Source organism: Mustela nivalis (assembly GCF_964662115.1).
Source record: "Mustela nivalis genome assembly, chromosome: 8".
NCBI lineage: Eukaryota > Metazoa > Chordata > Mammalia > Carnivora > Mustelidae > Mustela > Mustela nivalis.
Genome location: NC_139027.1, coordinates 115,370,009 through 115,396,732, shown reverse-complemented (window position 1 = coordinate 115,396,732; position 26,724 = coordinate 115,370,009). Strand labels below are relative to the sequence as shown.

The 26,724-nt window shown below is 50.0% G+C and overlaps 2 protein-coding genes across 3 annotated transcripts in view; one reads left to right on the top strand and one right to left on the bottom strand.

The window, feature by feature from the left end:
* Positions 1-12,253, top strand: part of ATRN (attractin) — a 148,645-nt gene extending 136,392 nt beyond the window's left edge. Inside the window, exons 28-29 of one of the 2 annotated variants that reach the window (XM_082744531.1) lie at positions 5,137-5,251; positions 7,775-12,253. In XM_082744531.1, coding sequence (XP_082600657.1) covers positions 5,137-5,251; positions 7,775-7,899 — 240 coding nt within the window. In that variant the 3' untranslated portion in view covers positions 7,900-12,253. Of the gene's footprint in view, positions 1-5,136; positions 5,256-7,774 lie in introns of both variants that reach the window. The other variant, XM_082744533.1, reaches the window with a different exon arrangement.
* An 8,154-nt stretch (positions 12,254-20,407) lies between these two features.
* GFRA4 (GDNF family receptor alpha 4) lies at positions 20,408-25,024 on the bottom strand. The gene is given in 6 exon segments (XM_082744530.1): positions 20,408-21,207; positions 21,380-21,471; positions 22,095-22,293; positions 22,295-22,433; positions 22,588-22,933; positions 24,784-25,024. Coding segments are annotated over 6 exon segments (1,026 nt in total). The 5' UTR covers positions 24,953-25,024; the 3' UTR covers positions 20,408-21,126.
* Between the last annotated feature and the right edge of the window lie 1,700 nt (positions 25,025-26,724).

The following is a 26,724-nucleotide window of genomic DNA, read 5'->3' as shown; positions in this document are numbered from 1 at the left end:
GTGGTCAAAGAATTTGAAAATATAAATGGTTTGTCTCAAATTCTTTTTAAGTATTCTGTGACATAATAATTTCAAATTTATATTGGAAAAGAGCTAAATTGCAACATTGCTTTTTATAAGGAATTTAGGGAATTTTCTTAAAGGGGCAAAAATTATGAGTCACTATGCATTCCATGGAATATAAATATTTCTGACTCCTCCAAAAGGAAATGAGGAAGAAAGTGAGAAAAGTTTCTCTTTTGGCAAAATGATGAAATATTTCAGATAATCTGGGGAAACAACTATAGATCCTGAATTTTAAAATACTTATTAAAACATTACTGAGCTCAGAGGAAGTAGGTGAAATTCCCAGGGAATACTCTCTTGTCCCTCCCTGCAAAAAAGAACAAATCATGAACCCAAGCCAGAACGATGTGTGGCCTGAAGTGGTTCCTACTTGGTAACACACCATGCTGACGTAGGTGCAGATCCTCTCTGTGGGAAAGCACCCCCAATCCAGCCATGTAGGATCCCCACAGATCAAGATCAAGCCATCAGAGCTTACCAAGGACAAGAGAGACAACTCACTGGGAATAAGAGTTAGCAGACGCCATGGACAGTGGTTTAGACAGAACTTCCCGTGTCAGAGTGGCATCTCAAGCACATAATATAGCTCTGTCTGAAATGTTTAAAGATGGGAAGATGGAGTTGTAAAGATGAGGAGACCATAAATCAAAAAGAACCGGATCTTAAAAAGAACCAAATGGAACTATTAGAAATGGAACATACGAAGACGCCTGGCTGGCTCAGTTGGTAGAGCATGTGACTCTTGATCTCGGGGTTGTGAGTTCCAGCCCCATATGGGGTATAAAGATCACTTAAATAAATAAATAAACTTAAAAAAAAAACATGGACTATATAGGGGTTGAGATTTTTTAAATAACTCAGTTTACACGTTAAACAGCATGTGAGACACAAGTGAAGACAGAATTTTTGAACTGGAAGATGAATCTGAAGAAATTACATAGAATGCAGAACAGAGAGACAAGAAGATGGAAACTGTGACAAATGATAAGAATATGGAGGATAAAAGGAGAAGACCTAACGTGGCTTTTATACCGATACTGTGGGATTGCCACAGTGTGAAGAAATCAGAATGCTTGAGCACTGTTAGTGGGAATGTGAAATGAGGTAGCTGCTGTGGAAAACAGTATTGGTCTCCCTTAAAAAAAAAAAAAAATAGAATTGCCATGTAATCTGGCAGTTCCTCTTCTGGATATACCTGCTGGAATGAACCCATGTTCATAGCAGCATTATTCACAATAGCTAAAAGATGGGCGCAACCCTAATGTCCATCAGTAGGTGAATGGGTATGCAAAATGTGGCCTATACACGCAAAGGAATATTAGTCAGTCTTAAAAGGGGAGGAAATGCTGATGTGTGCTACATGGGTGAATCTTGAGGACATTATACTAAGTGAAATAAGCCAGTCACAAAACAAATACTGTATGATTCCACTTTTCTGAGTTATCTAGAGTATTTGAATCCCTAGTGAGAAAGTATAATGGAGGTTGGGGGGTGGGGTTGGGAAAGAGGGACCTAGGGAGTCAGTAGGGGTGTAGGGTTTCAGTTCTGTGAGAGAAGAAGAGTTCTGGAGATGGATTGTGGTAATGGTTACATAACAACATGATACTTAATACCTCTGAAGTGTAAACGTAAAAAGGGTTAGGATGGAAGAAAAGTGGGGGGAGCGCCTGCATGGCTCAGTTGGTTAAGAGTCTGTCTTCAGCTCAGGTCATGATCCCTGGATCCTGGGGTCGAGCCCCATATGAGGCTCCCAGCTCAGCAAGGAGTCTGCTTCTCCCTCTCCCTGCCATTCCCCCTGCTTGTGCTCCCTCTCACCCTCCCCGCCCCCACCCCACCAAATAAATAAATAAATAAAAATAAGAGGGTTAGGATGGGGGGGGTGCCTGGGTGGCTCAGTCAGTTAAGCGTCTGTCTTCGAGGATCCTGGGATTGAGCCCTGTGTTGGGCTCCCTGCTTAGCGGGGGGTCTGGTTCTCCCTCACCTCCCCACGTGTGTGCTCTTTGCTATCTCTGTCTCTGTCTCTTTCTCTCTCAAATAAAAGAAGTCTTAAAAAATAAAAGAGGTTAAGATGGTATATGTTATCTGATTTATTATATTAAAAAATAACTGGGGGGGGGGGGGGAGATCACCAAAAGGAAATGACAGAGCAAAGCTGACTTCTCATTAGTAACACCAGAAGCCAAGCGAGTGTGGAAGAATGTCTCCAAATGACATGAGGAGGAGAACTGCCAGTCTAGGATAGCGTGCCCCTGAAACCACCTTCCAAGAATGAGGACAGAAGGAAGATTTCTTCCGATGAGAAGGAAATCAGAGTTGAGCACCACAGACCTGTACAAAAGAAATGTCTGCAGGATGTGCTGGGAGAAAGTTAAACTACCCAGAAGGATGGACTGAGGAATAAGAAGGAAGAGTGAGAAAATGAAATGGTAAGCATATACACATCTAAGCAAATATGATAAAATAACAATTTGTGGGATTAAAAAATAAATAGACAAATTGCAAGTACTGAGAGGCACCATACATCATATGTCAACCGCCTATGACCCAGTTGGTTACTCCATCAAATGCTGTACTGACTCTCTTTCCAGGACACATACACTCTCACCCTCTGGCTGCTCTGGCTCAGTGTTCTCTATTCAACGCTCTCCATTTCCCCACACCTCTAAGAGCTGTGCAGGTCCGCCTCGGTCTTTGGGTCTCCTCTCACGCCTTCTACACTCACTCCTTTGATGTCCATCTTAGTCTTTTTGAGCTGCATACAAAGCAGCAGAGACTGGGTGTCCTAGAAATGACAGAAATTTCTCAGAATCTTCAAGGCTAGGAAGTCCAAGATTAAGGTGCCGGCAGATTCAGTGTCTGGTGAGAGCCCCCTTCCTGGTTCGTAGATGGTGCCTTCTCACTCTGACTTTATGTGGTGGAAGAGGCTAGGGAGCTCTCTGGGGTCCCTCTAATGAGGACTCCAGTCACCTCTCAGAGGCCCTACCTCCAAATACTGTTTTAGGCATTAAGATTTAACATATGGATTTTAGAAGGACACATTCAGACCACAGCAGTGATCTTTTCCATCGTGGGTTCATCTTAACACCATGATCTCAGAGCTCTCCTGGGAGCCACCAACTCCTGTATCCAGTTGGTTGCTTACACGGCATCCCCACTTGTCTTAGCAGCAGTCTCAGAGCTGACCTATCCAAAGCTGAGCTGTGGATATTATCCCACCAATACCTCTCCTTGGCATATCGCCCCCAACTCCGTACATCATCTGAGCCGCTCCAGGCCAAACTCCTGGAATTGTGCTTGGTCCGTGCTTGCTCTCATTCTCATCGGACAGTCAGTCCATCAGCACATGTCTTTGGTTCTGTCTTCCACCCCCGCACACCCCTGCACCGCTGTCACCACACTGATCTAAACCACTGTCCTCTCACCTCCCCCATCCTTCCCTGTGCTGCAGCCACAGCGGTTCCAGAAGTCATTTTCTCAACCAAATTGAAAGAAATGAATGACACATTTGGGGGTATGGAGACAGAATTCTAAAGATGGCCACCACGATTCCCCACTCATGGTTTTTCAGTCCATCACTATTCTAAGTGCTGCTCTGAAGGGATTGGGCAGAAGTCATACAAATCCCAAGGTCGTTGAGACCTTAAGACACTGAGGGGCTTTTCTCTGTGTGGTGGCAGAAGAGGAAACATGCAGAGGACTTGGCACGCCAGCACTGATTTGAAGCTGGAGGGACTGGTGGGAGGAAGCCTCTGGAAGAGAGTGGCCCCTTGCAGCAAGGAAGTGGGAACCTCAGACCTATAGTTGCAAGGAATTGGATTCTGCTGGCCACCTGAGGGCACCTGAAAGAGCTTTGAACAGATCCTTCCCTAGAGCCTGCAGAAAAGAGCCAGCCCAGATGCTAACTTGACTTCTGCCTGTGAAGATAAGAGCTGAGATCCTGGAGACCTTTGAGAGATAAGAGCTGGGAATTTCCCAGAACTGATGGAAGGGATGAACAGATCTATATCTGTAAGCAGGAACTCTACTGGACTTCTGACCTGCCCAGCCAAGCTCGATAATAAATAAGTGCTGCTACAATGTCCACAATAGCCAAACTATAGAAGGAACCTGGATGTCGATCAACAGATGAATGGATAAAGAGGATGTGGTATATATACACAATGGAATACTCTGCAACCATCAAAAGAAATGAAATCTTGCCGTTTGTGATGACACAGATGGAACTAGAGGGTATTATGCTTAGCGAAATAAGTCAATCAGAAAAAGACAACTATCATATGATCTCCCTGATATGAGGAAGTGGACTTGGGGGGCAGGAAAAGAATAAATGAAACAAGATGGGATCGGGAGGAAGAGAAACCATAAGAGATACTTAATCTCATAAAACAAACTGAGGGTTGCCAGGGGGAGGGTCGTGGGGTCATGGACATTGGGGAGGGTGTGTGCTGTGGTGAGCACTGTGAAGTGTTTAAACCTGGCAATTCACAGACCTGTACCCCTGGGGCTAATAATACATTATATGTTCATAAAAAGATTTTTTTTTAAAGATTTTATTTATTTATCAGAGAGAGGGAGAGAGCAAGCACAGGCAGACAGAATGGCAGGCAGAGGCAGAGGGAGAAGCAGGCTCCCTGCTGAGCAAGGAGCCCGATGTGGGACTCGATCCCAGGATGCTGGGATCATGACCTGAGCTGAAGGCAACTGCTTAACCAACTGAGCCACCCAGGCGTCCCACATAAAAAGATTTTAAAAGCTATAAAAAAAAAAAAAAGTGCTGCTGTAAGCAACCAAGATTACACAGCAATAGAAACTAATAGAGGGCATCTTTAAAAATCACAAGGGGGATGGGGTAGCTGGGTGATGGACATGTAGTGAGCACTGGGTTTTATATAAGACTGGTAAAAGACGGATGAATCACTGACTTCTACCTCAGAGGCCAATAATACATTATATGTTAATTAATTGAATTTAAATTTTTATTAAAAATGAAAAAAAAATTCAGAAATGAAGGCTGTATCATTAACATGTGAGAAACCCTGGTTTAGGTAGTTCTTTGTTATCTCCCACCAGACTGTTCCCAAACCCATCGCCCTGGAGCCGTGTTTTGGCAACAGAGCTGCTGTCCTCTCTGTGTTTGTGAGGCTCCCTCGAGGCCTTGGTGGAATCCCTCCTCCTGGGCAGTCAGGTGAGTGGATGAGGGCCGGTGACGAACAGGACGGGAACATGGGTGTTCCGGAGGCCTGTGCCTACCTCCCGTCATTGTGAGGATCCGGGGAGATGATCCCATTGTCCCTGGTGTTCCCTGCACTGTCTGCCCTGAGGTCATGGTTCCTTCCCAGGGATGAGCCGGGAGCACCGCGCTCCCTCGGCCTCCCAATGGTGGTGACGCTCCCGGCCACACCTTCCCTTGCTGCGCTTTTGCTGGCTCTGGCTTTTCTCCCGTGCTCAGCCCTGACTGGAGGCCTTCTGCCCTCCAGCCATATGCTCATCCACAGTCGTCTTACCTACTCTAGTGGCCCCAGCTAACTCCTCCAAGCTGGCCACCCTCAACTTGGTATTTACAGCGCTGCTCCATTTCTTTCATCTTTCACTCTGTTTTAGACAGAAGGCACAAACAGCAGTTTTAACAACCTATACGACGACTTAGAAATGTACTCACAATCCACCAGTGTTCATTGTTCTCTTTCCTTGCCAGCCCTGGCCAGCTTTGTTGAAATAATTGTATAGATCTCATTTTTATTCTTCTTTTTTCATGTAACTATCATAAATATTTTAATACTTTACTGCCCCACGTTTTTACCAGTTTCTTTTATGCAATTCCATCAAGTACACAGATCATGATTTCAATAGACATCCTCTTATCAAAGGCTAAGGAGATATGGAATACAGTTTTGGAAATATCCTGATTCATTGTGGAATTCTCTGAGGGATGCCTCAGACAAGATGCACCATACGTTTTAGACAGCTTTCAGTTGAACTGATTTTGAGGGTCAGGGTTGCCTTAGCCAGAGAAAGTCTCGTGTCTGTGATAAAGTATGTCCTGGAATCCTTGCCCAGCCCAGAGCTCCGCAGCAAGTGCAGCCCTCAGATCCAGAGCCTCCTCCGGCTGAGCTCTTGAAATGGTTTCTGGGTCCTCAGGAGTGAGACCTTTAGGCTCAGCCAGGCCAGGCTTTATTGTCTTCATTTCATAGGGGAACTGCTTGATTTGCTCTCACCTGGGAATATGAGTTCAGCTCCTAAATCAGCCTTACCCATGTCAAGGTCAGAATGACGCATTGACCTGAACTCCGGAGCATTGTCTCCTGTCACTTCCCAGCTCAGCAAACTTGGCCCCTGCTCCCTGAGAGCAAGGCCCTGGCTAGAGTAGGGAAGTGACAGGCTTGCCATACTGTGGCCTTTCCTGCCCAGCCCATCTCCCTCAATTCCTGATGAAGGCCTATTCACTGCTTGAGATTCTTCCCAAGTAAGACACCCCCCCCATTTTAGATGGTTTCTTCTCTACACCCTATTTTATTTTATTTTATTTTTTTTTTTAAAGATTTTATTTATTTATTTGACAGAGAGAAATCACAAGTAGTCGGAGAGGCAGGCAGAGAGAGAGAGAGAAGCAGGCTCCCTGCTGAGCCGAGAGCCCGATGCGGGACTCGATCCCAGGACCCTGAGATCATGACCTGAGCCGAAGGCAGCGGCTTAACCCACTGAGCCACCCAGGTGCCCCTCTACACCCTATTTTAGATGGTCCTTCCTCTGGACTCCCAGAGCACCTGGCTCTGCCTTTGCTCAAAACAGTGTCTCCGAACAGTGGATTCCCCACTGCACACCAGGCACTTTACATAAAATCTATCCCCACTGCCCCCAATTCCTCCATTTTATAGGTGAAGTAACAGGCGGCCCTAACATGGCCTCTGAGAACCTCAGCAGGGCTCTGAGCCTCCACTGGCTGGTTCCCATGCATTGAGAATCCAGCTCTCCACACCTGTGCCTTCCCCACCGAACATCAGGTGAATCAGTTCCTAGTACAAAATGAAGAATGGAACCACTAGTCCCTAAAGCAAAGGTGGTGGAGGCGGTGAGGTGACGAGCCAGGTACCATTCTCACATGTTCTTGTGGGTTCACTCACTGACTCCTCACACATACCCTGTACGTTATTGTCCCCATTTTACAAATGAGGCATGGGATGGTTAAAGATCCTTAGGTATTCCAGATTCTGGCCCCAGAGTCTGTCCTAACCTGTGCCATAGGATAGATAACGAAAATAACTAGTGCTGGCTGGGTGATGTGGAATGAATCGAATTTGCTGCTTTCTCTTGGCACCCTTCTGGAGGCCTGCAGGAAAAATGTAGCACTTAGAGCGTGACTGTATTCTTGTCTTAGTGCTCCAACTGCCCGGCAGAGCTCTTTGCTTCGTTGATCTGCCGAACAGCAAGCTACATCTGTTGTGTAAAAAGTCGGGGGATGGGGGGGGGGAAGTATATGCATTTGTGTTTGCATCAGTAAACCCTGAAAGAATATATAAAAACTATTGAAAGCAATGCGGGGGTGGAGGGAAGCACAGTGTGGAACGAAGGAAGGTTTTTTTCCCTCTGTACTTATTTATTTGCTCATTGCACCCCAGGAATGTAAAAAAACAAAAAACTGTCTTCTGAAATTATGTTTAAAAACAAAGCAAACTGCTCCTCACCGTGTGTTCCCCGTGGCTCCCCCCAGGTCTCGCGGTGGCCAGCGCCCTGGTGGACATTTCTCAGCAGATGCCAATAGTGTACAAAGAGAAGTCAGGAGCCGTGAGAAACCGGAAGCAGCAGCCCCCCGCGCAGCCCGGGACCTGCATCTGAGGCTGGGCTGGGGACTCTCCGTGAGCGAGCCTGGGGGGGCGGCGTGCCGGCGCCGTCTGCAGGGAGGGGGCAGGCGGGGAGACGCTGCGTGGAGCGGGCCGAAGACTGGAAACCCTCGACACATCCGACTCCTCTGCATGTTCACAAGCTTTCTTTGCCGGTTTCTCCCATCTGTGCTCCAGCATCTAACCTTTTACTTTTGCATAGGAAATAATGGATTGAATAGCAGGTCCAGGGGGGATCCAGTTGTTGCTGGAGGAGGCCGGGGCAGAGCCAGTGAGAGAGCTGGGAGCGACACTCAGGTTCACTTGCGGAAAACTGTTCTTGGGGCCGTCTCAACTTGCAAAAAAAAACAAAAGATGTAGTGTTTACAAGTAGACATTCACCAACAGTCGTTCTTGAACCATGGTCTTTTAAAAACTAGTCAGATGAATGAATTTGTTCTCATCTGAAGCCTGCTATCTTTTTTAAAAGATGTGCTTCTTATTCTCGCACGACGTAGGCAGTTCTCTCTCTTGCAGGGAGTAGCTTTTTTCTAGTTGAGAATTCACAATGGTCCATCTCTTTTGAATCATATCAAACAAAGATAGAAGGGGGCTATTTTAAATGTCAAGGTCAGCAGTGTTACCTAGAATGTAAACTGATGTAATAGGTAGTTTTCTATAGCAACTTGATTAATTTAGTCTTAATCCATTTGAAATCCTCTCCCTCTGTCTCTCTCTCTCCCTCTCTCTTGTCTCTCTTTCTCACTCACACACACACACTTACACACACACACTAAGTGCCTAGACTTGAAATAGATCTAGCAATTGGAGAGTTAGTAAGCCTAAGTTTTTCCATAATTGCATTCCTGCATTCTTACAAAATTTAAATAGCTACCATTGGCAATCTGCTCTTTTTCTAAAATCTACTTTGCAGCCAGGAAAGAATTTTCTCACCCCAGGGAACGTTTAACCTAGCAGCAGGGACTGAGAGGAAAGCAGAAATGACCAAACTGTGAAAGCTCCTGCTGATGTTGCTGTCAAAAGACACCAGCACTAAATAAGGTGTGGTCCTCTTGTGCCCCCTGCCCCCCGCCCTCCACTCTAGGCCTGACATTGGCTCCAGTCCTTCTGGCCGCTCCTGCCAGGACACCACTGAGGAAGGGACTCGTCCATGTCACGTGTCTCTCTTGGGCAGAAAAGAGCATGCCAGCGCTTGGGATCCCTGCGTCAGAGCAGCAGTGTGCCCTGTAGCCTGCCCTGAGTTGCTGGGTCATCCTCAGGCTGCGGGTGGAACTGCATGGCCAGAGCCTGGACAAGGACCTGGAACGGTTTGGTTTGCCCGCTCTCCTCCAGGAGAGGCTCAGCTTGGCACCCGCATCCACCTTCCCAGCCCTGGGTGCTGGCTGTGGGCAGGGCAGTGACCACCGAGAAGGATGAAAAGCACATGGAGAAAATGGATGAGGCGGAATAACCATGCCATGTGGGAAGTGACCACACTGAAGTCGGGCAGGGCGGTCTTGCTCTTCTCCGCAGCCCACTGCCTGCGGGTTGTGGGGTCCCTGTGTATGGTGCTCTGGATTCTGGCATTATGCGGCAGCCTCCCCAGGTCTCCCTTTCGCTTCAAAACTTGGGTTCTCTGGCATTATCCCATAGGGATGGATCTCTAGATGACCACGCTCGTTTGTGAGTTTGGAGAAATTAATACCTCGAAAGAGCAAAGACTGCAGCATTTCACCTTTAAATGCAGTGCCTAGAGTAGGAGTGCTGTCTCTTTCCCAGCACCAACCCTTCACCCATGAAGAGTTTCCTGGAAAGATGTTTCCATGGAAGTTGAACCCTAAAACACTATCTGATGCACAAAACACCTCTACTTGGAGACTCTCCTCTCAAAAAGCTGCTTTTACACATCATTGGCAAAGAGCAGACAATTCTAGATAAGACCCCTTCTCTTCCAAGCTTCCCACACCCCTGCTCCACATCACGGCACCCACAGAGAGCCTGTCGCAGACTGGCGCCTTCCCCCTGTAATTGCCATGAGGCCTCTTGGCAGAGAGAGGGAGGCCGCTGGAGAAGGAACGCCCGCAAGGAAAAATCCTTGTTTGTTCAAAGGACCAGTATTTCTTTGGCCAAAGAAGTCTCTTCCCCATGGGTTCCCAGGCCTTGAAATAACATGCACCGTGTCCCATAGCCACCTGGTTTGTTGTTGTTTTTTTCCTAAAAGATAGTTTATTTTTAAAAAGGAAGGAAAATGGAGCAAGTGATGTTTACTTATGCTCCAACAGTGGAGAAACAGCTGAATCCACCTGCTTATCCTCTGCAGCCAATGGCAAACAGCTTCCTCGGGGCTCAGGCCAGAGGAAGGGAGTGGCAGGAGAAGGAGGCCCTCGGCTTAGGAGCCAGTTACCCAGAGGGAATCATCTGGAACTTCAGAGAGATGGCTGCGTGTTACAGGAGAGCCTGTATATAAGTTAAAATAGTCATGAAAACATTGATGTTGCACTTGTACATAATTATACAGTAGTGTCCAGAATGTTCAGACTTTCAGAGTGTACATAAAACAGAAAACTATGTTAATGTTATTTTTATTAAATGTAACGGTGTCTGAGTTTTACCTGATATGTTTTTGTGCCACATACCGATATCCAGGTCTGAAGAAGTCCTCTCGTTGGGCCCGGATACATTGATAACAAAACCGGGGCGGGGGGGGGGAGGCATCCCCATCATGCTAGTGTGTCCAGATGCATCTGGTACGAATCGGTTGATTCTAAAACAGAAATCATCCGTCAGTACATAAAGGAGAAATCAGGCCTGGAGCCCATTCAAACAGCGTTATGTGAGGAGCATCAAAGGCGGTGGGCCTGTTGCTGTCAACCGCTGCTAGCTCTGCAAGGGAGTCATGAATCTGTTAGCCTCTTGGTGCTGTGTCTGGCCAGGGATGACCAGTCTTGTCCTGAGAAGCGTTTCTCTCAGTCTCTCAGTTCAACGACCCTATCAGATTTTCTAGAAAGGGATTTTCCAGGCTGCCTTTTGTTCCGTTAGGTCCACAATTTGAACGACCGTTTCCTAGGAGGGTGATTCCCAGTGCTGAAAACCGGGGGTGGGAGGAGGGTGGCTAGTTCGCTGATGGATCGCTCCGTTTCCTCCCGGAGAAGCGCGCCCAGCCTGGCCGCCTGGCCATCTCCCACTCGTCCTCTTAGAGTTTGCGGAGAAGTCTGCGCTCCCTGTGAGATCACCTCTAAGAGTTGGGAGGAGATGTAGCGAGAAGGCAAACCATAGGTACTCCCCGAGCCAACCTGGAGGGAGAACCGCCCTGGGCAGGAAACAGCAGAACCTCGGGCCTGAAGCTCCCGATGGGATACTCACTGGGAGGTCTGGGGCGAGCTTACAAGAAGAAAAAAGACATGGGACCTTTTCAGTGCACCTCACTCCTTCGGTTCAACGGAGTGTATCTGGGGAGCGGTTGGGGGTTCACTTCCTTGGGTGCTGGTATCATTTTTCGAGAACACCCTGGATCCTTTAGTTTCTTTCAACCATCCACACCCTCAATGAATACTCACTAAGCACTTACTAACGACCTAAGCTAACGCGAAGGGCAGTGACCAAGATGGAAAGCTCTTTGGAATGACAGCAAAACCCAACTCGGCGCCTCTCATCCCAGGAGAACTTTTCTCTTGGTGGTTTCTGTGAGAACTGGCCGCCCTGAGGACAGACCGAGGAAGGCAGAAGTTCTGTCCTCGGGCCAAGCGCCGGTTCTCAGTCTGAAATGTGAGCCCAATTTACCAAACTTGGCTCCAATCATAAAAATCACCGTGACGGCCGGCCTGCCAAGAGACATTTTCCCGGAATCATCCAAACTCCTAAACACCCTTACCTGCAGGGAGATGGTCTGGAGTGGAGAGAACTGGCGCCTTCTCTTTCAAAGGCAATAATGGAATTGACTTTCAGTAACTGAAATTTGTGCACAAAACATTCTAAACACTAGTGAAGCCTGTTTCGTTGAATTAATTCTGGCTCTGGAAATGTTTTTGTTTTATAGGTATTTACGGTTTTTGTTTTTGTTTTTACTTTTGGTTTGGATTCAAGCTTAGTTTGTTAATATGTATAATTTAGCATCTCTTGCACTCATGTAAATATGGAGTAAGTATTGTAAACTATTTCATTGCTGGGGACTGTGGGTGTTATACATACATTTAGGACTGCAATTTTTTGGTATTTTTTGTATTGTAAAATAACAGCTAATTTAAGCAGGAACAAGAGAATTAAGGGAGGTCTGTGCATTTTAAACACAAATGTGAAGAACTTGTATATAAACAAAAGTAAATACTATAATACAAACTTCCTTCTGAAAATAAAAGTAGATCTGGTAAAAATGTGGTTGTTGCTCCGAGCGTTGAATTTTGATTTTTTGTTTTGCTTTCTCTTCCTTTATTTTTACAGTTTGATCATTAAAACCTTACAAAAAGGGGGGAAATGCTTAAAATGCTGGGGAGAGAGAGCCGTGTAAGAGCAGCTCTGCCCTGGTGTGGGGAGGGTTCCCAGAGTGGGGGCCGACAGGGGTGGGGAACAGTCCAGGCCGAGGCCCAAGCCACCGCAGCTGCCCTTGGTCTTTGACTTTCTCGTTCTCTCACAGGTTCCTGAATGTTTAGGTTTTCCAGACTGCTCAATCTCAGGTGTGCTGACAGGTCAAGTACTCCACGGCCATGGCGTGTCCTGGGATGTTTCCAATGTTCTTCCCACCCAGAGAGCTGTGTCCGGGGGTGTAGCTCCTGTGCGTGGAACAGGGTCAGAACAGTACACTTGGGCACCCTGGTATGGAGGGCAGGAGTCCTAGAAGGAAGATCAGCTTGAGAGGAATTGAGAACTGAAGAGGAAACACAAGGAAATGCTATGGTTCCTGTAGGGGAGGGAGATTGAGGCATTAAGTCCCTCTGGCCCACCAGCGCATGGGATTGGGCTGGGGAGGTAAATGGTTGGACTGGTGGCCACTGCTAGGGTGGAGAAGACCATGAAACTGTTCAGGGGAAAGGGCCGTGGGAGCCACCAATTGCTTAGGACAGGATGAAGATCTGTGAGTGTGTGGTTTGTAGCAGAGACAACGCCCTGTGTTCACCAAACCTGTTAGAATTTGCCATTGGGAATATTTATAGCAGCAATGTCCACGATAGCCAAACTATGGAAAGAACCTAGATGTCCATCAACAGGTGAATGGATAAAGAAGATGTGGGGTGTGTATGTGTATATATATATACACACACACAATGGAATGCTATGCAGCCATCAAAAGAAATGAAATCTTGCCATTTGCAATGATGTGGATGGAACCAGAGGGCGTTATGCTGAGCGAAAGACAATTATCATATGATTTCCCGGACATGAGGAATTTGAGAGGCAGGGCGGAGAGTTGTAGGGGGTAGGGAGGGAAAAAATGAAAGAAGATGGGATCAGGAGGGAGACAAACCATAGGAGACTCTTAATCTCAAAAAACAAACTCCGGGATATGGTGGCTGGATCCCTAACGCCAGGGACAGGCAGAGATAGGGTGACTGGGTTATGGACATTGGGGAGGGTATGTGCTATGGTGAGTGCTGTGAAGTGTGTAAGCCTGATGACTCACAGACCTGTACCCCTGGAGCAAATAATACATTATATGTTAATAAAAATTTAAAAAAAGAAAAGAATTTGCCGTTGAACCCACAGGTTAGGTGGGGGGCCATAAAGTGAGCTGTGGCTAAAGAAATGTTGGAAGAAGTGATGGACACCAGTTCCAAACTTGGCCCATGCAGTGCTCCCACGGGGGGCTCCCTGGAGGTCAGGTGCCAAAGAGGTTGGAAAGCCTGTGGGTCCCTGAGTCACCAATTAGAGGTTAGTCACCCGCTCAGCAAGAGCTGTATGCCGATCTTTGCAGCACTGAAAGGAAACTTCTACTCTAATCGACTCACTGAGATTTGGGATTTCGGGCTTTGTTACAAGAAGTGGCTTTTCTTACTCCCGCTATACAGATTGGTGCCCTGAAGCTCAGCACAACCATCACGGAAACCTACAACGCAGGGCTTTGCCCTCGGTTGTGGCCAGGTGGTAGGCAGGGAGCAAACAGATGGCAGCAGCAGAGCAGCTGGGATCCCTGACAGGCAGGGGCAAAACATCTGGTAGGCTGTTCCAGCTCGACAACTTGGAAAGCAACCTATGTGTCTGCTGACTTTTTAGCTCAGAGGGAAGACGGTCTAAAAAGATTTAAAAAAAGAAGAAGAAAAGAAAAGAAAAGAAAGAAAGAAAGGAAAAGAAAAGAAACAACCCCAGAATGTGGCATGCATTGATCATTATCGGCTGTTCTCGGCAAGGCGCCACAAGGAGGAGTTGACTTCCAGAAGGAATTAGCCACTCTGAAATCCAGGGTCCCGCAGAGCTGGAAAAAGCCAACTCCTCTTGCTTCTGGTCTCCAAACACTAAGAGGCGCTCACGATCCACCAAGATCCAATAAGCCTTGTCCTCCCAGGGTGAGAAGGTGAAGGGTGTAGTCTTCCTGCCTGGGACTCAGAACCTCAAAGCCAGCATCTTGAGGGAGAGACCAGAAGGAAGCAAAGCTATAAAGCCAATTTCAGAATGGCGTCCAGGAAAGAATCAGGAATGTCATCACTGACCCTAGACCTGCCTGGGAAATAAATAAAAAAGGGTGTGGGGGGGCGGGTGGTGAGAGGCTGAATGGCTCAATCGTTAAGCATCTGCCTTCGGCTCAGGTCATGATCCCAGGATCCTGAGATGGGGGCCTGCATTGGGCTCCCCACTCAAGCCTGCTTCTCCCTCTCCCACTCCCCCTGCTTGTGTTCCCTCTCTCGCTGTCTCTGGCAAATAAATGAAGTCTTTTTTTTTTTTTTAAAGTGTAGGTTTGGGGGACTCCTGGATGGCTCAGTCAGTTAAGTATCTATCTGACTCTTGATTTCAGCTCAGCTTATGATCTCAGGATAGTGAGATCAAGGCCCGAGTCAGGCTCTGTGCTCAGCCAGGAGTCTGTTTCTCTCTCTCTCTCTCTTTCTCCTCTCTGCCCCTCCCCCTGCTTGCTTTCTCTAAAATAAATCTTAAAAAAAAAAAAAAAAGTATAGGTTTTGGAGGGAATGATGTTGCCAAAGAAACCATTAGTCTGACCTTTAAAAAGGTAACCAACCAACGCTGTGCCTGCTGAGGAAGCCTCCATTAGAACCACGCGCAGGCTAGAGATGGTTGTACAGGCTGTGTCTAAGGGCGCACGACGCAGGGCCCCAAAGGAGTTCCGAATCGCTGCATGTCTTCTGTCCTCCTCCTTCCTGCATGAGCGTGTCCTTCAGGACCAGGGAATTCAGTGAACAAAACAGACAAAAATCCCTGTCCTCATGGAGTCTACAAGGCAGTTAGGGAGACAGGTAATGGGTACGAGGTCAGATGGTAAGTTCTGTGAAAGTACAGATGCAGTAGGGGGCAGAAGATGTGGGGGGCCAGAAAATGCGGGAAGGGTGGCTCCTTTACTCAGTGGGGCAGGGGAGGGCCATCCTGACAGGTGACAGCTGAATAGAGGTAGGAGCCGGCACAGGGATGTTCGGAACAAGGGCAATCAGAAATGGAGGGGCAGCAGGTGCAAAGGCCTAGAGGTAGGGCATGCCTGCTGGTCTGAGTTGGTCCAAAGCGGCCAGAGTGGCTAAAACAAAGTGGGTTACCCTAGCAGTGTCGGGAGTTGGGCCGGGCCCAGGCCTGTAGGGCATAGTTCTTTAGTGCCCCATCTTGGGACAACTGGGGAACAGGTAGGGGCCATTTGGTTATTGCATTGCATGGGGAGGAGCTGCTGCGATTTAGTGGGTGAGCCTGAAGATGGTCATTCTGTGACACCCACGATTGTCCCACCCAACCAAGAACTGACCTACCTCCCACTCGATTTTAAAACATCTTGCTGGGTATTTGTATAGATGAGAACATCGGTTCCTAATTATTTAAGTGTGGAACCCAACCCCATTTCAAACACAAGGATCTGAGAGCTGGAGTGAGAGCCAGTTTTCCAGAAAGGCAGCTATGGTGTAAATCGGAGGAAGGCCAAATTTTTTCTTCAGAACTACACCCAGAACTGGTCATCATTTTGGAAAATGCTGTCACCATTGGCACTGTCCTTCCTGGTGTCTGATTCCCCAGCCCCACACACACACACGGGCAAGTTGGGTATGAGCAGACACACCCTGCTGTCCCACGTGAGTGATGGGAATTCTGTCCCATCCTGTGTCACCAACACAAGAAAGGGACCAGACCGGAAGACCTGCTGACCATATGCAACGTTCTGACATCCCATACGGAGAGCTGGGGACAGCCATTTGCACACCTCAGGGTCCATTTGCACACCCAGTAGGCCCTTCCTCGTTTGCTTAATCCTGACCCCTTGAGGGCTCAACTTCTGAGGTTGTGTATTTTGCTCTGGTGTATACTCATCTTAATTGTTCTCTCTGGATCGTCTGCCTCGGACTGGAGGCTCCTTTGAGGGTGGCGTGACATGTTCTTGGCAGAGCAGCTTCCCAAGACACTCTTCAACTCGGGCCTTCCAGGGCCTATGGGCCAGCAGGATGGCCTTGGCTCTGTCTCCTGTCACACACATGCCGGGCTCATTGGCAAGTTGCCGTGCAGCTGGGGGATGTCTCCTGAAACCCCACATGGCCCCCGTCCTCCCGCCACTCTGGAAATCTAAGCTAACAATGTCCACACGTCCTCTAAAAGTGAGCTGCTGATGGGAGTTTGGCCCTGCCTGACAGCCAGGGGGCTGAGAGGGCAGGACGGGGACAACAAACAGATTCCCTATCATCCTTGCACTTAGAAAACGGGCCCCAAGCCAGAGTGGACATTCATGAGCCGTGAAGTTTCCACCAATAAATCCATGAATGCTTCTAGCACCTGCCCTTCTGCCTGACCCCCTCCCCCAGTCACCTGCCAGCTAGAGGCTCAGTGTCGACAGCAGCTAGCAGAGGCCCAGTCACGGGGATGACGCCAGGGCCACAGTCTCCCCGAGGGCACGCGCGAGAGACTGCCAGTGGGCTATCTGGAAGGACACGGAGGCCAACGCTCAGATGTGGACCAACAGAACAGGAGCCATTCCTGGTCACGAGGGCCACAGCGGAACTCAGCCTTGAGGCGTCTGGCCAGATTGAACACCGTGTATAAGGCAGACCTCTTCAGGTAGAAGTGATGGAAAATGAACTCCGACGACTCTTGGTTTCCTGGGGGCTGCTGTAACAAATTCTCCAACCTTTGGGAACCTTGGGGGCTTAAAACATAATTTCATTCTCACAGTTCTGGAGGCCAAAAGTCTGGGATCTCAGTGTTGACAGGTCCCCAGCCCCTCCAGGAACTCTGGGGAGAACCCATTCCCAGCCCCTTCTACTTCTGGTGGCTGCTGGCTCTCCTAGCTCTGCTCTGTCTTCACATCGTCTATCCAGTCTCCCCCTGCCTCTCTTATAAGGATGCATGTGACTGCATTTAGGGTCCACTCAGATAATCCAAGCCCCTCCTGTCCAGATTCTTAATCACATGTTTTTTTTTTAAGATTTTTATTTATTTATTTGATAGAGAAGATCACAGTAGGCAGAGAGACAGGCAGAGAGAGAGGGGGAAGCAGACTCCCCGCTGAGCAGAGAGCCCGATGTGGGGCTCGATCCCAGGACCCTGAGATCATGACCTGAGCTGAAGGCAGAGGCTTAAACCACTGAGCCACCCAGGTGCCCCCTTAATCACATCTTTTGCTGTATTAGTTAATGTTTACTCTTTTGCGGGCATCTAAGGTAACAGTCCTGGGTTCCCGGGCTTAGGATGTGGACATAGCTTTGGGGCCCCATTCAGCCCATTCCAGTAACAAAACCCCTGGAAATTCAGGGGGTCCAGGGGTGGCCAGATGGTGGCCTCTGTACATCATGGTGCCTGGTCCCCCCTCCTCTTGGCTTCTGTCTTCAAAGCTGCCCGGGTCCTCACCCCGAATAGCCCTAAGTCTCCCACGTGGGAATGTTCACGTGGGAGAAGAACAGAGAGCCAGGCAGCAGGAGTCCTGAGACCGTTCCTTTTCCCCTGCTCCCAACAAGGAAGCCTCCTTCCCACGACACACTGTTTGATGATAAAGCGACGCCATTTCGTTAAAGCCCGAGCCCGAGTTGGAGAGAACTACCGAAGGGAGACCACCAGCTGCTGTTGGAAGAGGGCCACTGATTTCTACAAGGTTCTGCTCTTTTTTCATGTTCATAATCTTTCAAAAGGTATAATTTACTCTAATTATTGGAGTAAGAAAAATGAAGTGATGGGAGCGCCTGGCTGGCTCAGTGGGTAGAGCACGCAACCCTTGATCTTGGGGTTGTGAGTTTGAGCCCCACTTGGGGTATAGAGATTCCTTAAATAAGTAAACAACTTTTTAAAAATGTAGTGCTAGAATTAAACACACTCATACACGTGGCCCGTCATTTAGAAGATATGGAATTCATCTGGGCCACTGCGCCATCATGGTGGGCAGCTTTCCACGTTGCAGCTCCCAGCACACATAAACAGTCTATTTCTCCCCAGCCCACACACAGGTGTCCATTCCCATGCAGGTGAAGAGAGTCAAGAACATTCCTTCTTCGTGAAGTGAGAGGAGGCTGGACTCTGAGCTTCCCCCTGCCCAGCACGCCTCCTTCTCTTCCTCTGGAGAACTGCCCTTCCCATTCCGTGTGATCTTTGCGGGCTGCCTGGAAAAGGCTTAAAACCCGCAGTGGGCCTCCCCGGGTCCTGCCTCTGTTCGTGGATGATGGGAACGAGAGGAGCCTTTCTCTGCAGAGATCCCTAAAAGGACAGACCACAGTCTGCAGCTGCAGATGACACTCTAACGCATCCTGCAGGGAGAGCCTTCATGGCCACGGAGGGAAGCCATGGATAGGCCAAAGGGGCACCATCACTTGAACCCTGAACACAGCTGTGCCGGAAGCCCGGGCTGCCCAGGGGCATATCACAGCAGGTCGGATTGGGGCTGGGTTCCGAGGCGATTACTGGCTGCAGTTGCAAGGCTGGTGGATTGCCGCCGTATGTGGTGTCTGTGGGTTTGCTCTGAGTGCTAAATACAGAGTCTCAGAGCCAGTGGCTCTTGTTCTGGTCAGGACAGCCCCAGGCCTGGGCTTGGGTGTGATCTGCATTGAAGCCTTGGTCTAAGGTCAGGTTCTCCAGAAATTGAGCCCAAGACAGGAATTCACAGGCCATGGTTTAGGAGAGGGAGTGCCCTCAGGGGAACCTCTGAGGGAGGCAGGAGCAGGCAGGGGAAGGTGTGCTAGGTGAGGCTGTGGTCTCAGCTGGGATCTAGCTTTAGCCCAATCCCACAAGGAGCTCAGGAGCACAAACAGTGTAGAGGAGCGTCCCTCTGCCCCATGACTGCAGTCTACCTCAGGAGCAGAGAACTTTACAGGCATTTCTTCTAGAGTGGGGGGCAGCTCTGAGCTGTGTCAGCACCCAACCTCCCGAGCACCCAACCTGGTGTGGTGGGCACCCAACCTGCCCAGATTGGTCTCTGAGCAAGGTACCAACAACACGGCCCACATGGGTTTCACGGCCCCTGACAGCCTCAACCAGCTTTGAGACGCAGCGACTCAGAGACTCTTTAACCCTTCAGTCATCAGTGTCTCCAAGCTCTTGAGAAAGAAGGAAGCGGGCAGAAGACTTCATACGTGGCCCCCACCATTCTGCCTTCTCCTCCCCGAACACTTTCGCAGGACCGCAGATCAACACAATGCCCCTGGCACACCCTCACCCACACTGGCCACACACAAGTGCTTGTGAAAACCTTATGAGACACTTCCTTGGACTCGAGGAAAGAGTTCAACTCTCCACATGGACAGAAGCAGGCAGAATGTACGGAAATAAACAACAACAACAACAATGACAAAATGACCACCACTCTAAAGTGTCTGTCAGGCCTGGGCTCTGTGTACACTGATCCTAAGTGATCCCAGGGCTCACTGGCACCCTGGAAGTGATTGTGGAACAATCAGAAACTGTATTTAGCTGCAAATGACAGATGTTTTGGAGAAACTGGCTTCAACAAACTAAAGGTATTATTTCTCTCATACAATGAAGAGTCCAGTGGGAGGCAGATGGGGGCTGGGACAGTGGCTCCACAATATCATGTGATTCCGTTTTCAAAATGGCTCCCACATGCCCAGACATGGCCACCAAGTTCTGGGCAAGAAGAAGGGAGAGAAGGCTAAAGCCTGAGGGGTCCAGTCAACAAGTCTGCTCCTGTTTCAAGAACTCTCCTGGAAGCCTCATCTGTGACTTCCACTTATGACCAGGACTGTGTTCCATAACCACCTCCTGGCTGCAAGGGAGGCTGGGAAGCGTAGTTCCTGAATCCGAGTACTAGCAGAGAAGACAAAGCAACAGAAATCTCTGCCACTAGAATCTAATAGTGGTTCTGATACCATCTGAGGTCTCATAGGCCCGCAAAGGGACAGCAGTCTGTAGCAGACTTGGTCTCCGGGATCCCAGGACAGATCACAGGAAAGCAAGGCCAGTCTCAGTGCATACAGGTTTATTGAGCTATGGTTGCCATTCATACTGCTAGGTTAAACCACAGGGAAGATGGCGACATGACCAGTGCAATGCAGGGGACTGGAATCTCACTCCAGGTGGTGCCCACCAAGCAGCATATTGTGGTTGGGAAGAACCTTAATAACATTAGTCGATGGGGCCTAGGTGGATACCAGGACAGGTGGTGCCTCCCTAGGAAGGTGCCATGAAAGGCTGCAGTGTTAAAAAAAAAAAAAAAAGTTTTACCTGTAAGTCTGTCCAGATGTACTCCTTAGGGTATGTTCTCTTCAGGGAAGCAGGTAAAAATCTCTTAAAATTCTTGGAATTTGGATGGTTTCTGACTTGTAGGTGATCTGGGGCCCCACTGAGGCCTTAGCTAAAAAAAGGTGACCACCTCCCATCCCTACCCTGTAGGAGAAGCTGACTGTTCCAAGGTCAGTGGACAGAAGGACCTACAACCAAGAAACCCACTGAAAGGGAAACTAGGGGCTTTGCATCGGGCCCTCAGCCCCAAATCCCTCACTCTAGGGGACAGGCACACAGGGTGTCCAGACCTAAAAAGAACAGCAGTGCAAGAGCACTGGAGTCAGCTTGGGAGGCAAGCCAGTCCACTTTCAGGGGGCAAGAGGGTGCAGATGGGGCCCTATATCCCAGGCAGTATGGCTGTCAGTATGATGTTGTTGTCCAAGGTTGGCTGTCCTAGTCAGAGCAGGGGCTGCAGAGCCAAGACAAACAGCATGGAAAGCAGAGATTCCCCCACCAGGAGCCCATCTGCGGAGGACACCTTAGGGGTGGGACCAGAATGTGCACTTGAGGTAGAAGCTGGGTTCTGCTCTATGCCTCCACCACCTCCAGCCCAGGCCATTCATGCCTCCATCCAAGCCCACCTGGATTGGAAGTGTGTGGAAGGAGCCAGGCCAGGGGCTGGCAGCTTACCATCCCCTCTCTACACCTACTTGCAGGAGGCTGTGCTCAGGGTCCTGGCGGACATCTGGCTGGTTCTTCAGGATTGGAGACCACCCACTGTCAAAGGCCTGTATGGCACCATCTATGGAGGAAGGGGGCCAGGATGGGCTAGGCTGGGAAACCCCAGCACCAGGCCCAGGTCCTCTGAGACAAACAGAGACCTCTGGTTTCCTGCAGTGGGTTGGGAAGATAGGAGATCTGCAAGGATTGGCTTCTGGAATGGAAGGTGCATGACAAGGCCTTCCAAATTGTCATCCTCACAGGGAAGGGTGACGATTACCACCCCCATACTACAGATGGGCACAAAAAGGCTTAGAGGAGTTGGCTAACTCTGGGCGGGTGAGTGGCAGAATCAGACCCAAAAAGCAAGATCACCTGGGCGTGGGACCACGTCAGAAGTGGCGCTGGCAGGAATTTCACCTGGTTCCATTCCAGGAACTCGGAAACTTGTTTTGACTGTTTCCTCCCACCCCTACCCGCCTGCAGGGTCACCAGCCTAGACATCCCTAAGATCCTGCTTTGGTCTGTGACCTGGTCTCTGGGGATAACTGGGCGCGGATTTCTTGCGGGGCAGGTCGACAGCACAGACGGTGTGCACTTGCATGGCTGCAGCAAACAGCCTCAGTTTCCTCACCGCTAAAATAAGCTCCCGCCAGCCCGAAACTGGGAAGGAGCGGTCATGGCCGCCCCGCCCGGGCCCCTCACCCAAGCAGCGGTTCCTGGTGAAGAGCCCCCGGAAGGCTTCGCACTCCTCACGCCGGTTTCCGCTGGCTCCGCAGTCGCACCAAGGCGCCACGCGCGCGCTCGCGTTGTCCACATAGTTGGGAGTGACGGCGGTGCCTGCTGGGACCTCCAGGACTGAGTAATCGGCCCACCCAGGCAGAGGCATCTTCGGGAGAACCCCAGTCGGCGCCCGGATCCCGGCAGTGCGTACCCACGAGGCCTGCGTAGGCACGCAGGCAGCTGGGGGCCTCATCCAGCAGGCAGCCGTCGGGGGCGCTGGGGGCGGGCGAGCAGGAGGCCTGGAAGGCCAGGAGGCGGGGCCTGCGCGGTGCGACGGCGGGAGGGTGAGCGGGAGGCCCCGCCCAGTCCCTCCCACCCAGTCTCCTCCCGGCCAGCCCCCACAGCCCGTTCACACCTGCCCCACCGCCCCGCCTCGCCTCCGCCCCATCCCACGTAGCCCCACCCCCCTCCTCACCGGCAGATCCGGCTGTGTTCGCAGGCGTCTAAGGGTGCGAGGCAGGAGGGCGGCGCCGGCCCGGGCCCCGCGAAGGCGCAGGCTGGCACGAAGGTCTGGCGCCGGCGCTCGGCGCACGCGGCGGTGGCGCACGGGCAGAAGAGCAGCGCGTGGGTGAGCGCGGGAGGCCCGCGGGCGAAGAAGCGGCGCAGGGCGCGGCGGCAGCGGGCGCGGGGGCAGCCTCCGGCCCCGACCCGACCCAAGCACTGAGCCACGTACTCGGTGCGCAGCCGCTCGCACCGCGCGTCCGCCGTACACGCCTCGGCCGCGTCCAGGCATCGGTTCCGTCCGGCCGAGCCAGGTGACCCTGAGGGAGCGGCGGGCAGCTGCAGTTGTCGGGCAGCCTTACCAGGGCGCTTCCCCCGCGTCCCCCGGCCACGCCCTCTGAAGGCGCGGGGCGCGCGGAATTGGAGGAGCGCAGAGTGTGGCTCCAAGGCGTGACCGGCTGGCACTGACCGCCCCTCTGTCGCGGGGACGGGCGGCCCCTGGCTCTGGGGAGTCCTGCAACACGTCACGGGTGGGTCGGGCGCACCGAGACTCGGCCCGGCCTCCCCCAGACGGTGAAGCCTACCCTCCCCAGGCACCACTCATTCCGCAGAACGGCCACACCCGTTCAAAGAGGGGTCCGCGGGGCTCCTGCCACTCTCCTAGGCCCCAGCTGACGTGGGAAACAGAGCAAGGCTTCTGGGAACTTGGCTAATGGGCATTTATCAGAAATGGGTTGAGGACAGTGGCTCCTCCTCTTTCTCTTTTGACACGCAGGGACAGCTGAGCTTTCTTCCTTTCTTCTCCTCCCTATTGGTTTCTGGGTCTCCCACCTTCCATACCTTCTCAGGTGCCTCCTTCTGCCCCTTACCGTCTTGCCCTTCCATTCCCTTCTGATGCTCCCTTCTCATCCATCTCCCATGTGGCCCATCTCTGGTGTCTCCTGGACCCTCCACTCTCCACCAGCCAAGCAAAAGAGGGATTCCCTGAAAGGGTTCTGGGCTGCAGAGGGCCCATTTAGACTAGGCTGCCAGGTTGTGAATTCCAGGGAAGACCCTCTGGTCAGGCCACAGGTCTCTGACCTTAGCCACAAGGCCCAATAGTCCATGACAGGTGGCAGTCTTCTGGGGCCCAGGCGAGGGTCTCATAGGAAGGGACTTGGCAGCCCCTTCCTAGGACCTGGGTCACCAAAACCAGACTTCCGCTGCCCCTCTCTGTACTCTCAGCCCCTGGAAGCGCTACACTCATGGGCAAGTTTTCCAGTCTGGCCCCCCATCCTTCTCACTGAGTGTGTGCAGGGAGGTGACTCCTGCTTCAGGTCTGGGAGCAGGGTCCCCATCTGGCCCTGGCCCCCTCTTTCAGGATCCATGGATTGGATGGCAGGAGCCACAGTGACTCTCCGTGTGGCTGCAGCATGTCTATTCCGCAGGTAGGATGAACAGATACCAAGGGCTTAGAATGAGTAGGTATGTGGAGAGGGTAGGCAGGAGAGAAGGGTACCCTCCCCTCCCCTCCCCTCCCTCCGCTCCCCCTCCAGGACTCCAGGAGCAGCAAACTCTACCCTTCTGTCCCAGCCAAACCCCTCACATGCCCAGCTTCAGCCACACACAGCAGCACTTAGTGTCACCTAAGGTCTTGGTCCCACCTCTGCTCCTTTGCTTACAGATTTCCCCTCTGCTAGGAGTACCCTTGCCTCATCTTTACCCTCAGAACAGCGCATCTCAGCTCCAGTATCTCCTTGGCCTTATACCATTGTCAGATTCTATTCTCCCCACCCGGCTCCACCCGGTCAAGTGACGGCTCCCTTCGGGATGCCCCAGCTGGGAAAGGGGAAGTCAAGCAGGTAGAATAGCAGATGCGTGGCACCAAGGAATGAGTGTAAAGCTCCAAGACTGAAGATGGGAGAAGGGTAAGAGAGGTGGGAGAAGGGACCCAAGAAGAAAAAGAAAGTCTCTGGGACCAGGTACCAAGATGGGACTTGGAGGTGGGGAGTGGCAGGTGGCACAGCGTAGGCACATCCCATATGCAGGTCTCCTGCCCGTGCCCTGCACTACGGTTGTGGTTTTTTTTTCCAGACCTCTTTTTCCAGTCCTCTTGCCCCCTTACTCTGTCCCTGAAGATCAAGCAGAGAGGCCAGAGGAGAGGGGTCTTCGGGAGGAGGCAACCACTCACCCAGCAGCTGCAGCAGCAGCAGCAGCAGCAGCGCAGGCGCCAAGCAGAGGCCCATGCCAGGCAGCAAACAGATGGGAAGGACGACTGAAAGCAGAACCCCAGCGGGACAGGTGTCTGCTTCCCAGCAGCGGCCTGAGCCCAGCGTGGGAACCCAAGCGGCAAGCTGCATTGGTGCTGAGGCGCGGACACTCCCATGGGGAGGAGCCTTGTAGTGGGAATGACATCCTGCCCCACTGAGTGTGTCTCCCCCTACCCCCTCCTCCGCTTTGCCTGCAGGTAGGTCCCGGAGGTACACAGCCTAGGTGGAAACACACACACACATACATTCTCTCTCTCTCTCTCTCTCTCTCTCTCCACCACCACTACCACCCCCCACCCCCAGGAGACCTTGTCTCTCCCATGCCAAACTGTCAACTTTGTAAAACATCATTGTTCTTCCCCTTCTTTTATAATTTTAACTTTTCATTGTTAACTAACCTTAGACTTGAAGAAAAGTTGCTAACAAAAATGTTAGTGTTCCCTTATATCTATCCTTCTCAGGATGGCTTTGACCATTCAGGATCTTTTTGGTCCCATACACATTATAGGGTGATCTTTTCTATTCCTGTGAAAAATGCCATGGAATTTTGATAGGGCTTGCACTGAATCCATAGATGGCTCTGGGTAGGATAGACTCTATACAGCTCTGATTCTTCCTGTTCATAACCACAGAATATCTAGTCATTTATCTGTGTCTTGTTCAGTTTCTGTCATCAAAGTCTTGTAGTTTGCAGCGTACAGGTCTCTTATCTCCTTTGTTGAACTTATTCCTTGATTTTTTTATGCAATTGCAAATGCAGTTTTATTTCCGTTAAAGATCATTTGTCAGTGAGGAGAAACTCACCTAATTTCTGTATGTTGATTTTGTATGCTCTAACTATCAAATTTGGGGATTAGTTCTAATCGTTTTTTGGTGGAGTTGTTAGCATTTTCTGTATATAAAATCACGTCATTGGAGCACCTGGCTGGCTCAGTTGAAGCACGTGACTCCTGATCTTGCAGTTGTAAGTTCAAGCCCCACATTGGGTGTAGAGATTGGTTAAAAATAAAATCTTTGGGGAGGTATGTGCTGTGGTGCATGCTGTGACGTGTGTAAGCCTGACGATTCACAGACCTGTACCCCGGGGCAAATAATACACTTATGTTAATTAAAAAAAAAAACAGAAAAAAATAAAATCTTTGAAAAAATAAGGTAAAAATAAGAAATAAAATAAAAACATGTCACCTGCAAACAAAGATAAATTTACTTCCCCCATCTGATTTGAAGGCCTTTTATTCTTTTTTCTTTTTTCCTAAGGGCTCTGCTCTCATTTAGGCTTCATGGGAGTGGTTGGAGTGGGCATCCTTATCTTGTTCCTGATCTTAGAGGAAAAGTTTTCAATCTTTCACCATTGAGTATGAAGTCAGCTGTGGGTTTGCAATTATCTGACCTTTGTTATGTTGAGTTATAGTCCTGTGCCTAGTTTTATTTTTTTTGTCTTTATCATGAAAGGATGTGGTATTTTGTCAAATGCTTGTCCTGCATCTATTGAGATGCTCATATGATTTTTATCTTTCTATTAATGTGGTATGTCATGTTTATTGATTTGCATATGTTAAACCATCCTGGCATCTCAGGGGTAAATCCCACTGGATCATGGTGTATGATCCCTTTAATGAGCTATTGAATTTGGTTGAGAATTTTTGCATCTGTATTCATCAGGGATATTGGCCTGTAGTTTTCGTGTATCATCCTTAGCTGACTTTGGTATCAGGGCAATGCTGGTTTCCTAAAATGAATTTGGGAGTGTTCCCTCCTCTTTTAATTTTTTGGAAGAGTTTGAAAAGGACTGGTATTAGTTCTTCTTTAAATGTTTGGTAGAATTAATCAGCAAAATATCTGGCCTGGGGCTTCTAGCTTTT